At 35.9% G+C, this 17,262-nt stretch overlaps 1 protein-coding gene across 4 annotated transcripts in view; it reads left to right on the top strand.

Annotated features, from left to right (window-relative positions):
• FOCAD (focadhesin) overlaps positions 1-17,262 on the top strand; it is a 258,289-nt gene that overhangs the window by 88,245 nt on the left and 152,782 nt on the right. For all 4 annotated transcript variants that reach the window (XM_045563768.1, XM_045563770.1, XM_045563769.1 and 1 more), the window contains one exon: positions 818-1,075. In XM_045563768.1, the coding sequence (XP_045419724.1) occupies positions 818-1,075 (258 nt within the window). The remainder of the gene's footprint in view (positions 1-817; positions 1,076-17,262) is intronic.

Here is a 17,262-nt window from a genome sequence, read left to right as displayed (position 1 = left end):
TAATAAACAGATAGTTATAACCTAGAGGTTTCTAATTTGTCACATCATACTCTACATGATTTGAATTACTTTATTAGCAGGCAATGTCTTATGATTCTTTAATGTCTGTGGCTTCTTCTCTTGAGCCATTTATGAGCACAGCTCACCCTGGCAGGTTCTATTCACTCTCTGGCCCTGACTGTGCTACTTTAATTCTGTGAGGAGCCATTTTTCAGATTGACCTAAGTATATCATTTCTGGGTATTGTTTCAGTTTAGAGCTGTCAGACTATTTCTTGTTGCAGAAGTTAGTCACAATTATTAATGAATTCCCAGGCTCCAGCTGAACCAACTTTGTTCCTATAAACATACCGTCTGTTATAAAAATGAATTGTCCTCAGTCCAAGTCTGCCATCTGCCCTAGGCTGCCGCTTACAAGGGCCTGGGGCTGGGCAAATATAGTATTTTTTTTTCCTGTCTTCCTTCTCATTGCTGAATACCTTTTTAGTGATAATAGCTTTTTCCAAACTCTGTTGCCTGTGGATCTTTTTATATTGATCCGTTTTTTTTTTCTGCCTTAACTGGGAATGAATGGTAAACATGAGGAAAAGTTGTGATAAACTGTTCTACAATTCTACCTAACAACTATTTTCTCTCTGTGTGTAATCCTATTACCTCAAATGTGTGCTGAGGATTTTGGCAGGAATTCTAACCCTGTATTCATTCTGTTGGAAGGAATGATTTCTTTCCATGAAATATAACAAATAAGTGAATGTCAGAAATGTATTTCTGATAACTACGTCATTTATTCATGCCTTTTCTTCTCTCTATTTTTTCAGCTCTCCTACAGGCTTGAATTCCCTATAACCAGCATGTATGGTTCAATATTTGCAGCCTGGAGGATTCTTGAAGTTATGAGAGAAGAGTCTGCAGCAAGTGACTGGTTGGCTTCCGTAGAGTCATTGCTTCCTATTACGACAATGATCCCTGCGCACGTGTTTCTTCTGCTGGCTCAGCTCCTTGTTGAAGACACAGGACGAAACCTTCACCAAATACTGAAGGTCACTACGGAATTAGCCCAAGCAGATTCTTCTCAGGTAAAGCAAGAGAATAATGGAGCAGTGATGAGGGGAAAGCTTAGTTTTTGGAATTGTAGATTATTTTTCATAGATTATTTATCTCCATATCTTAAATTATTGGGTTTTTTTTTTTTGCTACCTTTATTCTCCCAATTTATTCTTCTTTTTCCTTACTGAGTCGATGTATATACTTAATGATGCAAACATTTCTTTAGTAAAGCACACTTCACAAGGAAATCTGCACATGGCGCTATTCTGGTTCTTCCAGTTTTTGGTGGATTTGCTAATTCATAATGCTTTTGCTAATTCCTGGAACCTATTCCAAGATACATATTCGTTAGTTCTAATATTGGTGATTTAATGTGGACCCAGATTAATCAATTCAGGATAAAGCTGCCTATACAACAGGTATTAATATCTTTTTAACTTTTTGCAATTTGATCGTATCTTCAGTCGTTTAATAAACTAGAAAGTATTAGATACTTGCTATGTATGGTACTGATATACATGCTGGATTGTAATGGTAACTAATCTTTCTTCCTGCGTGCACAGAACTTAGAGCATAATGAGAAAGCAGTCAGGCATTAATAAGACTTTTTTCCCTGCCTTTTAAACTAACCACATATTTAGCATAGTAATCTGTGATTTTTTTCGATTGGATAGGATCTTTAGACTGCATTTCCTATGAAGGGAAGGGTTTTCTAACCAAGTAAATGTGGCATTTTTATTATCCTCTGTTTATCAGTACTTGTGCTTGTGGTTTTTTTCTTTTCCCCCCAAGCATGGTGAATAAAACGTTCATCTCTTAATGGAAAAATTATGTGTTCCTAGAGGAAGAAACTTGATAGCAGAGGTGGGGTAAATGTGTTTACTTAAGATATGAAGTTAATGTATTTGGAATTCCTTTTTACCCCCAAATTGTCATGCTCATTCCTTTTTGTCAAGTAAACAACTGATGATATCTCACAAAAAATTTTCACTCTGATCAGGCCTCTTCTATTCTGATTCTGCAAGTGGATCTATAATGTACTCAAAGTACCTCTGTTTCATGGTGTCTATATAATGTGAATCATTTCAACTTGCTTTCCTCTATATTTTTCCTTTCACTTTCTATAATGATTCTGTTTCTAACCAGTGTCTTCTTTCATTGTTGACACCTTGTAAGATAATCTCTTTAGATGAGTTAAGGCACAGATAATGCCTGCAGATTATCTAAAGAAGGATCCCTTGAAGTCATACAGTGGATTATGTTGATCTATGTACATTGCGGATTTAAAACATGTATTACCTTTTTTTTTTTTTTACACACCCACACACACACACACACTCAGGAGATGCATTTGGTGTTTGAAATTCTAAGGTGATACCTTGGTTACAAGTAACAGAAACCCATCTTAAGCTTAAATAGCTTTTCCCCTTTTTTATTTGCAGTTGACACATAATAATTGTACATACTTATGGGATACAAAGTGATATTTTGATACATATATACAGTGTGTAATGATCAAGTGAGGATAATTAGCATATCCATCACCTCAAATGCTTATCATTTTTCTGTGTTGAGAACATTCAAAATCCTCTCTTCTAGTTTTTATTATTAATAGCTCTAGTATTTAGGTTAATCATGGCCTAGTTTTTTCAAGGCACCTTCTTTTTCAGATTCTATCTTCCCTCTTGGGCTAGAAGCCCAACTCCTTATAACCTTATGTTCAAGATCCAAAAGAAAGAGAGAAGTAGAGAATGCGTGGTTGGGCTTGCTTGGGTCATGTGTCGACATTGGGCCAGCCATCGAGATAGGATAACGGATCAGTTTAATTGGCCATACCGGGTGGAACAGAAGTGGGTGAAGTGTCAGGGCTTTAGCATTGTCTGTGCCACCATGTTCACATGGAATGAGGGTGGGTTGGTTCCCCAAAGGAAAGATAATTTCCTGGTAATAGAAGTGGAAGTGCGTTAAATAGGCCAAATATGTCGAGCAGAACTTCTCAATTTGTGTTCCAGGGAACACTGAAATGCTGTAAATGTGGTAGGTGTGCTGAGATACTATCACCTCTCAGTACTCCGGCAGTTGTCTCTGCTCGGGATGCCCAAAATTTATGGCTGTCAGCTGCTCACCACATTTATTTATTTATTTACCCTAGTATCCTCCTAAACATTTTTCATGTGCACCATGAAATGGAACAGGTTGGGAGGCACTAGGGTGACCATTCAGGCTCTTGTATTTATTCAATAAATATTTATTAAGAAGCAATACTGTAAATTGAAGTCAATATGTCACACTTCTGTTGATTATTTTTTGGATAGTTTTGAAAGAAATGAGAAAAATACTCAGTGTAGTTGTGCTGTTAAAATGAACGTCAGAGTGAAATGTTTAAATATAGTTACCCAAATTTATGTATAAGCAAAGGTGATATCATTAATAAGAACTTAGAAGTGAAGTTGTTTAAGTCTTTAGAGAAAAAGGAGAAGTTTCCTAGAAGTAGGAGGTAATGGTTTTCTTTTTTCTCCTTCCTTTTCCTTGTGAAGTGACCATTTCCTATTATTTTACTGACCTTTTGCTACAGTGTGAAACAGCCAAAAAGAAAGGACTGAATATTTTGAAAAAGCAAGTTTTCTGATTGTGAATAGGTGCTTGGAGTAGATTGAATGCGAATGAAATTAGAGTTGTACTCTATTATTGGTGGAGTGATTTCTATTTCATGTAGTTGACAAGACTACATGAAATGTGTTCATATTTCATGTGTGTTTGTCCTTTGTTTCCTTACAGAAAGAAGGACAATAATCATTGGCTCAAATCCAGGCTAATCTTACCTATTTACTTAGCCTCATTTATTAGTAGTCTAAAAGAAAAGAATGTCAAGGCTGTCATCCACCTCTGTTTTGGTGGTCACCTAACCTCTGGGTGGCACTCTGTTGCCTACAGTGTGGTTATGTAAATATTATATGTGAATGAGACCTTGATTTATTCTAAGAATCCTACTGTAAGACCTTGTTGAGAGAAAATACTTGACAAATTTGAAAGAGATAAGCCATTTATGAAGTATGTGTTGGTACTGTTGTTACTTTTATTAATTCTAGGTGGTATTAATATAACTTATTTTTAGTAGTGCTAATTAATAGTAATACAAATTAATATCAACTAGTAACACTATGTTAGTGTTAATAATAGTAAAAAGAAAAGTGATTTAAAAAAATGAGATTATGTTACTTCTTACCTATCCTGCAGTTTGATGGATCCCCTTTTCCCAGTATGAGTTTTCATCCTTAGTCTCTTACCTGGTCCCCTTGTGGCGTACACTTTCCATTAGGCATAGTGCTTTTAGGGCCATGGAAGACTAGGAAGATAAGTGGTCTGAAGCGAGCCTGGTCTTGTGAGTACTGTTTTAGAGTTAACTGGATACAGATGACTAGACAGTTACCTACAGGTGAAGCAATAAACCAACATTTGAAAAGAAGTGAGAAATTTCTCCCCCATACTTGGAAATGCTACTAGCAGTTACTAATAATCCTTATAGTGTTCTTACCCAGACATCATGAGACTCACTTTGTAGAATAAATAAACTCAGGTCAGGCAGTACTCCGTAAAAGTTCCACGCTTTTCACATTCTTGGAGGGAATGTCTTAGAGTATTGTGGGGAGAAGTCCAAGAATGAGCATTCTGAGTGAATTCCCATGAAAGTCTTGAAAGTTTTAAAGACATTGATTTATTTTAGATAGATATTTTCATATTATAGTCTTTGCTTATAATAAATGGTAGTTCAATTTCCTAAATTACTGTTTTTTTTTTCCTGGAAGTAGCAATTGGTACATTCATATGTTTTTTGGTTATATTTAAATAATTCCTGCCTTTCTAATACTGTGAGTAATGTTATTTTCTCACGTTTTGATGTAAATCATTCAGGCTGCCTTCAGAGATGCCTAATGACAACTGTAGTGCATGGCTTCGTGGTTCATGTATAATAGTGCTCAGTTGGCCAAATTTTTTTCTCATCAGAGAGCTATTTCCTATCCCTGTGATTTGTCTGGGATCTAGCCACATCTGGTATGAAATCAGTAGTAATGAATGTTAAGTATAGGCTCTACTGAGTTAATTAAGGGATGATGGGGATCCCAGGCCTAAATGAGGACTTTTTCTGAATTTTAATTTAGGGCCCTTTTAAAGGCAATATCAAATCATATTTTGAACCCATAGCCAATGATTGACCTGCCTGTGTAACATGATTGTGGACAGTTAGGAAATGTTTGAGGCCAATGTAACTTCCTTAAAGAAGGGGTTAATGACTCCTAGTTAATCAACAAGTATTGATTGACTTCCTGTATCCTCATGCACATGAACCTAGCACAGTGACATCTCCCTTGTCCAGAACCACATCTGGCTCTGTGATCTGCACTGTGCTCCTTTGAATACACCACTTAACAGGTGATAACACCAGTTCTATGCCACTTTCTGCAACCCATTTTGTATACCTGATTATGTCTTGCTGCTAAGACTCTCAACCAGAAACCTTACTTTTTCTTCCTCACTTTCTGTCCTTTCCTTCCTTTTCGGATTTTATGTTTAGTTATTTGCCAGATCTGACCTTGTCTTCCAGTAGTATTCCACCCATTTTCTATCAGGCTGCTTCAGGTAAGCTTATCTTTGTATTTACCTGGGACTCCTCCCACCAATCTCCCATAATGTTTCTCCGGCCCCTTGAGAAGAAAGGGATATTACCTCTTAAAACTTTCTCTAATATCTATTCTGCCTTTCCTTCTCTATTGGGCTACCCTATAGCTGTTGCTATTGAGCATTATATCCAGGGAATAATAGAGGTGTTGGAGGAAGCTGTTCTTCACATAGCACTGTGATTCTACAAAAGCCTATAGGAGTTATCGGGTGCTTAATAGTATGTCTTATAAATATTTGTAGAGAGAATACCTGATGAAAGATTATATTGTTTTGGAAATCAAGGCCACTTGTTAGTGGTTTTAAGACCTGAGAAAATGTGTTTTTTTTTTTTTTTTTCCTATGCTTCTACCTATAACGTTAAGGGTTTAGGGCAAGATTAAATACTTAGGTATCTGAACGGAACATTAACCACAAAGATTAGTAATTTTTAGATAGGTCGAGATAGTTATAAAATAAAATCTTAGTTTCTTATCTCACCTTCAATAGAATAACTCTAAATATGTGTAAGGTATAGCAACTTCTTTTTCACTGATTTATAAAATGGAAAATGCCAAAGAATAAAAGATTATAAATTTTTTTACTTTAGTGAACCACAAGTTCCTTCCTTCCTTAAAACCTACCCTCAATGCTGAGCTTAACAAAATGAATTCTGTGAAACTCAGTGCCCGTTTCAAACCCTTGGTACTTGCTTACTTTTCTTGTGTTTGGAAGTGGGGCTAAAGTCATGTTTGTTTTATTTTGGTTTGTTTTTACTTGCATTTTACAACTCTGAGGTCTTTTATTTTCTTTTTACATTTTGGTTGTTAAGTCTAGCTAAAGGTCCTGCTTAATGGGAACAGTTGCAATCTTTGATAATTTTATTCTTTGTGATGTTTTCAGTGCTTAATTCTTTCCATTTGTAAAAGTGTACACTATTTGAGCCATTTGAAATCACTTATGTGGTTAGGTTCATGGCCCATGACTGTTGGTCTTTTAAAAGTCATATATTATCAAATGGTAAAAGTTGACTTAGAGGGCAGAATCCTGTGATAGTTCTACTCAGGGTCATAAGCCATATTTTAACATGGAAAATGAATAGGAAATGTGTGAAATTTAATGGTCTGTAAGTTACTGCTGTGAGAAAAGGAGAAAATATATTCTACAAAAGAACTCGTACAAAGAGTCTTTGGACACTTTGCACTCTGTTCTGTTGTCACTGAGTTCTATGAATTGCTACCCCCCGAAGTCATTCTGCTTCCTATGTTCTTCACACTAGCAAAAAGAAGCCAGAATGTACAGTACTTTTAATAAAGAGCTTTATAGATAAGAAGTGGTATATTACTATTCCCTGGTAGCCATGGCATCGATTATGCCTAGAGAAAAATTAGGATGAGCCTGTCAGCATGAAGCAATTAGACAAAGAGAAACACAGACCAAAATACAAGGTCAAGTTGCATCTACCCTATCCAAAAGAAATATGTTTATTTCTTCTTTGTAAATCTCACATAAATATCTGTAGAATAAAGTGCTTTTAACTGGCATTTGAACTCTTTTGTGGTTTTCCATTTGTGTGCAAAAAGCCTAAAGTTTATACTCAGGAAAGCAGTTCTGAGTCAATTCTCTGCCATTCCTGAGTGTTAATATTTGGCTGAGTTATTTCTGATGAGTCTACAGATTAGAAATTACATAAAATTCTCGTGGAAGGAATTGTTTGTGATTTTTCTGTTCAATGCATATCACTGTGATACTCACTGGTTTACTAATATATTGAAACAAAACCCATTTGTCTGGGTGTGTCACTGAACACTGAGTGTGAGAAAGGATAGGGTAGAGTTTAAAGAGGAGGGATCTAAAACTTCATTCAGAACAGTGGAGTCTATTTGCTTCTGGCTTAATATCAGGTATCAGTAGGTTTGTTTCTGGTTAAAACTCTCTAAGGGATGGGCTTCTAGTGTTGTTGAAAGGCTCTGAGAAGGGAATCAGAGCAGACTTTATGATAACTTTGAATCTCACAATAGGCATGAGGAGTTCCATTCAAGGGGAAAATACACTCAAGTCCACCCTTGCCAGAACACAATTTTTCTTAGTCAGCGGAGAGGGAAGGGCGAAGTGAGATTTGAACCTCTACATACTTGCACCCTAAAATGAAGCTGATAGTTGACATGCCTCACCATTCTTCAGCCCTTCCACAGTCAGCCCTTCAAGTCAAAGGAGAGCTTTATTTAAGGAAAGCTTTTTTTTTTTTTTTTTTTTACATCTACAAAAGCCAACTCCCTACCACCAACATGGCCTTGATTCATAAATGTAAATGGATAATCAAGACTCACCAGACTTATGAGAAAATTTAACAGTGTGACTAACCAGAGCATTGTCTCCAGAAGAAAGGAACTCAGGCAGCAGAAGATAATGTAAAAACAATCAATATTCTAAGAGATGTTGGAAAGATATTGTATATGTGTTTTTGTATTGTGTACAAAAATACTGCTGTGAGAAAGAAGAAATTTGAGACCTAGAGATTTGGGAAATTAAAAATGTTTGTGATAGCCATAGTACATATATGGAGATTATATTAGTGATTTGTAGAACATTCAAGTAAATATTTCAGAACATAGAGCAAAAAGATGAAAATGGAAAAAGTGAAGACATCAAGGGTCAATCGTGGCATTCTAACATCTATCTAATGGAATTCGCGGGTGGAGGGAACAGAGAGAATGCAGGACGGAAGCTTAAAACATGACAACTCTTTCCCTGAGCTGAAGAAAGACAAAGGCTACAGATTGTTAGGACCCTCTAAAATCCAAGCAGCACATATGAGAATATATAAAAACCTAAATATGTCCCCAGAACTTCAAGGGTAAAGAGAAAATCATAACAGATTTCAGAGAAGAGTCGGAAAGGAAAAACTTACTTGAAATTATATTGACGTTAAACTTCTCACTAGCTGCATACTGGGTACTGAAATATTTTAGAGTACTATCTTCTAATTTCTTGGGGAAACTCACTTTGAACCTGGCATATTTCTTCCTATTATCCTACCTTTTGTGAATAATGGCAGTAAAGGCTTTTTCAGATGTGCATGAATTCAAGAATATTTCTTGCTTACTGATTTTATGGGAGAAAAAAACCCTCAGGAATGTACTCCAGCAAAACCAAAAATGAATCCAAGAAAGCATAGAGTAGAAATGTTGAATGATGATCAAAATATCCAGCAAATCTTATGGTTAATTTTGAAATAATTTTTTATATAAAATATAAAATAAAACCCTTGAACTAAAATACTAGCTGATTAAAACATGGGAAGTGGTGGGAGTACATAGTGGGAATGTGATAGTGTGAAGAGTGAGAGCATGCTAGGGTGGAGTTCTGTTTGAAACTGAATAGTTCTAGATGTTGATAGAAAAATAAGGTTAAATGTAATCAGTTATTAAAGTTATTAAGGTTATTAGTAATCAGTTGTCTATAATTTCCAAATAATATAACAAAAAAATCTTAAACATGGCAAATATTAACATAAAATAAAGATGGTAGGAATTAGTTCAAATGTGCCAGTTATCACAATTGCTGGAATGAATTAAATTCCTTTATGAAATGAAAAGCTCATATTGGGTTAAAAGAAATCCAGTTCTATACTGTTTCCAAGAAACATCTGAAATTGAAAATTGGTGAGAATGAAAAACCAGGTAAATGGTGAAGAAGCCACAAGATGTGTTAATATTATCATCCAAGATAGATAATGCAGAGTACAATGTAAAAAGCCTGTCACAGGACAAAAAGGGATATTTTATACTGATAAATTGTAGAATCCCAAATCAGATTTAAAAGCAATTCCATTGAAGTTAGAAATAAGAAAAAACTGTCTGAAATCAATTTTGTTATTCTACTGGAGGTTCTGGTCATTGTTAAGAAAAAGAAATAAAATTTATATATGTATAATAAGGGAAAAACTCAAAGCTCTTGATATTTACAGACAATTGGAAAATACAAAAGAATTTACTGCAAAGTTCTTCCTTTCAGAATGGAAAAGAGAGTTCAATAAGGTGGGCAGATACAAGGTCAGTACACAAAACTAGTAGATTTTCTTTACAAAAACAATAAATAAAACAATGGCTGTATGTGAGAGAGAGATCATTTATTAACAGCGCAGAAACTATCATTTGGAGTATTAGAAATATATAAAACAATTTATAAAACTTAACAAATATTAATGGCTCTTAAAATGATGCCTTAGATAAGGAATTTATGTTATAAATATTTATCATTGTTTGATTTGAGGTTTAATGATCTTTAGATTGTAAGATATTGAGTTTTAGTTTTCCATTGATTACCTTTACTTGTTATATGTGTTCTGATTCATGACCATAAGTTCACTGCAGAAAGATATTCGATTAATAAATCTCACTTACAGTGCTGCATGTCCCAGAGTGGAGTGTTTGTGTCATGTTTGCCAGCTTGGTCACATTCTGAGCTCTGTTGAAAGTCAGTTATAGGCATTTTGATAAACTGGTTAATGCTCTGGAATAAATTGTTTCTTTTATTCTTAGTGTCTGGTGGTAAATAGGTTTAAATGTAGTCTACTCATCTAGAGGCTGTGTTACCTACTTGAACAAAGTAATAGGTAATAAAATAGCCAAATTTACATATGCTTATGTACCAGTCATTCCAATCACTTTATTTGCATATATTAACTCACTCATTCAGTTCTCACAAACAGCCCTTAGAGGTTAGTACCACTACTATTAGGAACTGAGGCATAGAATTTGAGTAGCTTCCCTAAAGTCACAGAACTAGTGATTGGTGGAGCTGGATTTGAACCCGTGACATATGATTCCAGAGTCTGTGCTCTTACCCAATATGCTATTCGACCTCTCAGCAACTTTTAGTTAAATCAACTGTTACTAATTTTTGAAAGAGTAAACAAGATTCACTAGCTTTATAATTTTTAGAGTGGCCCAGTCAGTTATATAGATAATCATAATCAAAATGCTAAGAGAGGGAGCCTTAACATTTGTTTGAAATCTGGCCATGTCTTCAATCTTGTGTGATTTTTGCCTCTATTATGCTGGCTTCCACTGGCCCTTGTATAAATAGACAAGCCACTTAAACAGAATGCACAGACATGCACAGATACACACACAGCCATGACTCCTGTAAGCGCATATCAAAAGGAGGGTATTGAGAAGGTCCAAGTGAATCAGTGTTACAAATGTCCTATGCCCACTATGTCCTATTGCTATAGTATCTTGAATGCCTACTTAGGATTATTGCTTAATGGTCAAAACTTTTTTATTTATGTTTTTATTTGTAATGGTCATAATTGGGCAATCTGACATAATAAAAAAGGAATATTTTTTAGTAAACAAAGATTATATTCACTTTATTTTGAAAAATAACATAAAATCTGAGAAAATTATACCTTGGTTGTTAAGTTTGAAACATTTAAAAGGTTTGGCAAGCTATACACTCAATTTGGGATCTTGAAAGGGCATAAAAGAATTAGTTATTCAGTAAATAGTCATGGAGAACCTCTTTGCAATACACATTTTAGTTGGAATTTAGGACACAAAGACAGTTACTGGGGAGTTCATAGTACATAGGAAAGAGGGGCAGTATACTCTGTGATAACTGCTAAGATGCAGGGAAACACAGGGTATTGTGCAATTCCAGAAAGGGGCAGCTAAGTCAGAATAGGGGCCAGAGAAGGCTGCTTGGAGTAGGTGATTCGTGTGTAAGTCTTGCTGGACAAATACAAGTTAAAAGAGAACATCTTTGAAATGAATTGGCAGGAGCAGATAGCCTGTTACTAGCACATATGAAGTATTTTTTTATTTTATATATGACATTTACATGATCCTCTTTGAGTACCATTGTTGAACAAACAGTGGAATAAATAACATTTGTGGAGGTCCTGGATTAGTTCTTTATTTTGTGAACCATAGTTTCACTAGCAATACTTTTCTCTTGTATTTCAGAATTAGTTTTCTTGTTGGGGAGTTAAAGAAAGCCAGTAACATATAGTCAGAATTATAGCTTTGGATAGCTGTAATTGAGATGTGTCATGATTTGGTGGATTGGTGGGAAGCCTACCAACTCTATAATTCTTAAAGTTGGACAGCCATGTTAACTCTTTTACTAGAAGTCTTGAAACCTATGCTGTCCTTTTGTCTGTTGAATACACTGGGCTTTTACCCTACCAATGGCAAGTTTGAGCTTTTCATGATAGAGAGTATAATAGACTCTTTGGCAAATTTTCAGGACAATTAATGTAATGAAATTGGGTGTTCTGAAGTCAGTTTGTTTCAGATGGGTAGACATGCTTACAATCTAACTAGAGCCAGACATATAGTTAAGAAGTGACTTGGGATGATTTCTATATTGCAGGCTTATGGTGGATTGATTGCACTTTTGGAGGCCATGTGTCCTATCATCCTTACTTACTACCATTCTTGTGGGAATGGATTACTTGTGCATTTAAGACAATTTGTGTATTTTTTCCTCTGTCTCTAAAGAAAACACGCACATAAAAATATATGTAATCTGAATTTTATTATATTACAGACTGACATAGTGCTAAAGCTGAATGAGATAAGGTCAAATTAGCATTTTGAAGTGTCTTATAGTTATCTTGAATGTTAGCTGTCTTCACAGAGAATTTTTACTAGATACAATTAGATTTAGAATTTATAAAGGAATTTCTCAAGGGAAACCATGTCTTGTTTTTGCCTCCTAGTAACCTTGGACAGTTTCTGGGCTTTGATGCGTGTTTTGTTGACTGATTGAATTAACACATAAATAGATGTATTTACCTACTGTCCTGGAACCAATAAACTATTTTACAATATTGTCATGTGTTATCCAAACTAATAGATGGAACATTGTGGAGTCTAGGGACAGGGTTTGGGTTAGGTTAGATTACAGCAAAATCTTATTAAATGAAATTGTATTAATTTAGGGTTCAGGGTAATTTGATACAGGCTGAGTTAAAACATAAGCAGGTGTTGAAGCTATTGTTTTTAGGCAGTTTGGATTTGCTCATTTGCTCAGTACAATGAATGTGCCAATTAAAAATGATCAAATTATCTATTCAGTAAGACATATCAGCAGGGACTGGTACTTGGCAACACTTGACTAATTAGTTTGTTACAGTATATACGTGAAAGTAATAACATTTTATTTCTTTAACATTTTTTTCTAATTCAGTATTGCCAGCCTTCATTATTTCCAGTAGTGCGAATTATTATTAATGATAATTATGGTGGTGGCATTTTACTCTATTTATGTGTATTTAGTGTAAATTGTATTCAGATTTTAATAGTAGAGGTGCAGCTTGATCTGCGTTAAGTGGTAGTATCATGGAATTATCATTCAGCTTGAAATAGTGTAGGTGCCTTGTTTTTATTAGGTCTTGTTTTGTTTATTAAGCATTTTCAAGTCATTCACTTAATCCTTCAATGTATATTGAATGCAGACCTCCTGTATGGTAGGTTGTGGTAGCACTAAGATAAAAGGATAAAGTCTTCGCCTTTAGGAATCATAGGGCTTTGTGGGTTGACAACAGGCATTAAAAATTACTCTTTAGTATGAGATGGTAATTGTCATTGTGGAGGTATATAAGTGCCCCTGGAACATGGATGAAGGAAGGGCCCACAGTTGTCCTGAAGCAGGGGGAAGGGAAGGCATTCTAGGCAGAAAGAAGAGCATATGCAAAGACACAGATGTGTGGTAGGTCACAGTGGGGTAACGGGAGTGCAAGCAGTTTCATATTAAACTGGAATGTATAGGGTGAAGGAAGTCATTCCCAGAGGGGATACTGGGCAAGTATTTGGAAGCAAGGTCCTGAAGAGTCAGGCAGGAGATGAGAATTTCTCTAAAGTACAGGCGTAATTGGATAAAGGGGAGATGAAGTTATGTAACAAAATGTTAAAATAGAAGTTTTGGTGGAGACCTTGAGATACCAAAGTGAGTTTTGAGACAGAACACCCACTAGAACTTGCAATAGCATAGAAATAAACCTAGATGTCAGACTCCTATAATTCTAAACCCCTCACTCATAACAAGGAATATAGAAGTTAGGAAATGAGAGGATAGGTGAAGAGAAGAGGGAGGATCCCTGTAGAAATTGGCTGGAGATCTATGAGTATCACGAGGGCCAGCCTCTGATCTCAAGCCTAGTGACAGGGACTTCAGCCCACCCCCTACTTCCCCTCGTCCATTCCCAAATCCAGCTTGACATGTTTCTCATGCAGTTGAGGTAGACAAATAGATACAGTGAATGGATGACTGCCTGAAAAAATCTGAAAGGGGGGTGCTGGGCTGGCTAGCTGTTGTGATGGTGGTTGTAAAGGAGAGAGTGCTATAACTTAGGCATTGGCTTGCATGCCTAGAATTTGTCAAAGCAAAAGTGATACCAGTGTTTCCTGTGACAAAATGTGGGCAGCACGGTCAAGAGAACTACAGGCGGATTGTCTCTGATCTCATAGGACTGCTTAGAGGGGTATACAGGCCTCTGCTGAAAGAACGAGGATTCCTAAGGGCTATGGAACAAGTAAACCAGAAGAAAGCATCTCTCCTGCACCAAGAGTCTAAAGACTGCTTGACATGGAGGAGTAGGAGAATCTCTTTGGTGCCTGTGAGATGTGAAGATACCACCCTAAGTCTGTAGTAGAGGAGTGAAAATGCTACTCCCCGGGAGCCTGCCCGGATTCCGAGATGCAGAGGGTAAGCCAAGCTTATCAGCATCAGTTAGAGGTGGTAAGGTTAAGGAAACTCCTTTGAATTCTGCCAGCTACCATGGTAGCCCTTTGCTACAGATTTAACCTTTCCTAATTTCATCAGTATGGGAATAAATGTTTAGATATTCTTTAGTTTAGGCTGTTACAGGCATTGAATGATGCTGAACCATTTATTGTAGTAGAGATTGCCACATGGTCAGTTCATTTCACACCTTTTCCTGTAGTTTCCACTTATAAATATTTTGTGCTTTTCTGAGGTTTGCAGAGGTCACAAAATTCACTTTAGTTAAAGCTTTTCTTGGTGATGTAGTGTTGTCTTTATAAGTAATGGTGCATTGCTGAAATGTTGTGAAGCATAAAAGCAATTGCAATAATCAGGTGTGTCTGTTCTGTCCCTTTTCAAATTTTTTCCCTTCTGAGACATTAGTGGAATTTCACTTAACCCATGTAGAAAGGAGGAGACTTAGCATTTATGTTGCCTGGTAGAGTATTCTTGGTGCCTGTTATAATAAAGCACTCAGTGAACATTTGATGAGTTCTTAGTTATTTTTTGAAGCCAGGGAGGGTTCAGGCAATGGTCTGCAAAATTGCTAAAGAAAGTCCAGGAATCATTTTTAAAACAGTAGAAAAATGAAGGAATCATGCATGCATATATTAGGTTGCCTTAAATCAATTCCTAGCTGAAGCTGTGACACATGCTGTTCATGAAAGACTTAATACAGTTCTTCTAATCGGATGAATTGTCTTGTTGTGCAAAAACTGTTATTACACTGTGTGTGAAACCAACCGTGCTGCAGGGGGAAAAATTAAATCGCCTGACTGAGAGGTCACTTGTGAATAGTAACACAAGATCTATTGCCGTTATTAGAGACTCTGGAGGACATTCACCCTTTTATGGTCTTTCAACTGCTGGAATGAAATATTTTAGTGGTAAATGACACCCTTCTGGGAAATCCTCCTGAAGATTCATTCTTTGCTGTTTGTACATAGAAAAAAAATGAGGGGCACAGGGAAAAAAATCATATAATTCCTTTCAGATCAGTTAAAAAATTTACCTAATTTGATTTGGTGTGATAACAGTTGCCTTTAAAATGTTCCTCATTACACCATTCTTAATCTGTGTCCACGAGGACCACACTTTGTCTTTCGTAGCATGTCATGCGCATTCTGTGATCGTTTCCATAAGGAAATTCATGATAGCATGAAAGCTCAGACACCAGGGTGGATGTGGTTTATATTAAAATCTGGATTAAACACTTTGAGATACATGAAGTGAAAAGTCTATCAGCTTATTTTGTTTATTTTCTTTTAAGGGTCTTTGAGTATGTATAAGGAGGATTATGTGAGTATATATTTTAGTTCTGCACAGCAACCATGCTGAATGGTAAATATTTTAAGAAATATCTCGGAAGTGAATGAATAGCTATTGATCTGAGATGAAGCTTTATAACACAGTTATTCAGGTGGTCCCTAGAGTTTTTATATTCATTATAAACTGTCAATTTATTTGTTATAGTTTATTCCCACTCTGGATTTTTTTTTTTTTTTTTTTTTTACCTTTTTTGCTATTTTGCTACATGGTTGAGATTAGTTTTTGTGGGAACAAGGAAGAAATAAAGTAGTTAGGGATATCATTGCAAATAATTTGGGTAAATTTTTTTGTTAATTTTGAAGTCATACTGACTTTTTCCTCTTCCTATTATTTGATTTTAGCATCTTTTCTCCCCCATTTTTCTAAAGCTTTCTTTATTACCCAAAAGATATGGAACTGTTAGGGTGATATGAATAGGCATATAAATTCTATTGAATTTCTCAGTGCCTGCTTTTGTTACAGGTATTTTGATGGGTTCATTAAAACATATCTGTTGAAATGGGGGTTGGGAAGAAGAAGGAATAGAGGAAAGGGAACACATTGTCTGTAGGAATAATACATAGATATTTAGGCTTCACCTGGAAATAAAAATAATTTTGTGAAATGGGAGATAGAAACCCTTTGTCAGGTTGCTAATGAGAGGCTTGACCTAGCTGCTGCTGCAGCAGCATCTTTGGGGATGATGAGAGATGCAAAATGCACTGTTGCTAGGCAACTCTCTTGGCTGCCTTTGGAGCAGGTTCATATGTGCTAAGAGCTAATGAATCCTCATGTCTGCTCTTTGAAACTGTTCAAAAGCCAATGAAGACATACCCAGACATTTAGCATTTGCAAGTACCTGGACCATTCTTGCAATGTCATTTACTCATTAAAAATTAAGTTGACCATTTAGTGTGTATTGAGTATTGCTTTATTTTTCAAGATGGACCAAGGTTTGAGCCCTAATAAATATGTTTTCAAGAATGAGCCAATAAAGATAACTTAGCTCTGGTTGGTGCTATTTAAATTATTCTATATGAAGGCTTATTTTAAATCTGAATGGTTTTTTTTTTTTTTTTTCCTTTCTCCAAAAGTGGTAAGTTGGAGCCTGCCTCTTCAGGCCTCTTAGAAAATTTTAAATTATATCATCTGCATGCCTTGTTCAGCCCAAGGCCATTAATTCTGAAGATGCCAGGAATCTGGAACCCAGAATTAATTTTGTAGGTGGCATAAAACTCTCCACTGTAGCTCCCCGCCCCCAAAATCCTAGGCGGTCATAAGACAAGCCACAGAACACGAATTAAAGCCTGATAAAGGGGCATTCCCTGGATCAAATAATGAATCTAAGTACTTGTAAGATACCACCCAACCTCTAATAATACCTTTCTCTCAGAGGTGTTGTGAGGATTAAAAGATCCTATACATGAAAAAAAAATATTACGGGGTAATCACTTTGTGGTTCTCCCTGTGTACATGT

This window comes from Lemur catta, chromosome 10, assembly GCF_020740605.2.
Source record: "Lemur catta isolate mLemCat1 chromosome 10, mLemCat1.pri, whole genome shotgun sequence".
Taxonomy (NCBI): domain Eukaryota; kingdom Metazoa; phylum Chordata; class Mammalia; order Primates; family Lemuridae; genus Lemur; species Lemur catta.
Note: the sequence above shows the minus strand (reverse complement) of the source record. Positions and strands in the feature narration are given on the sequence as shown.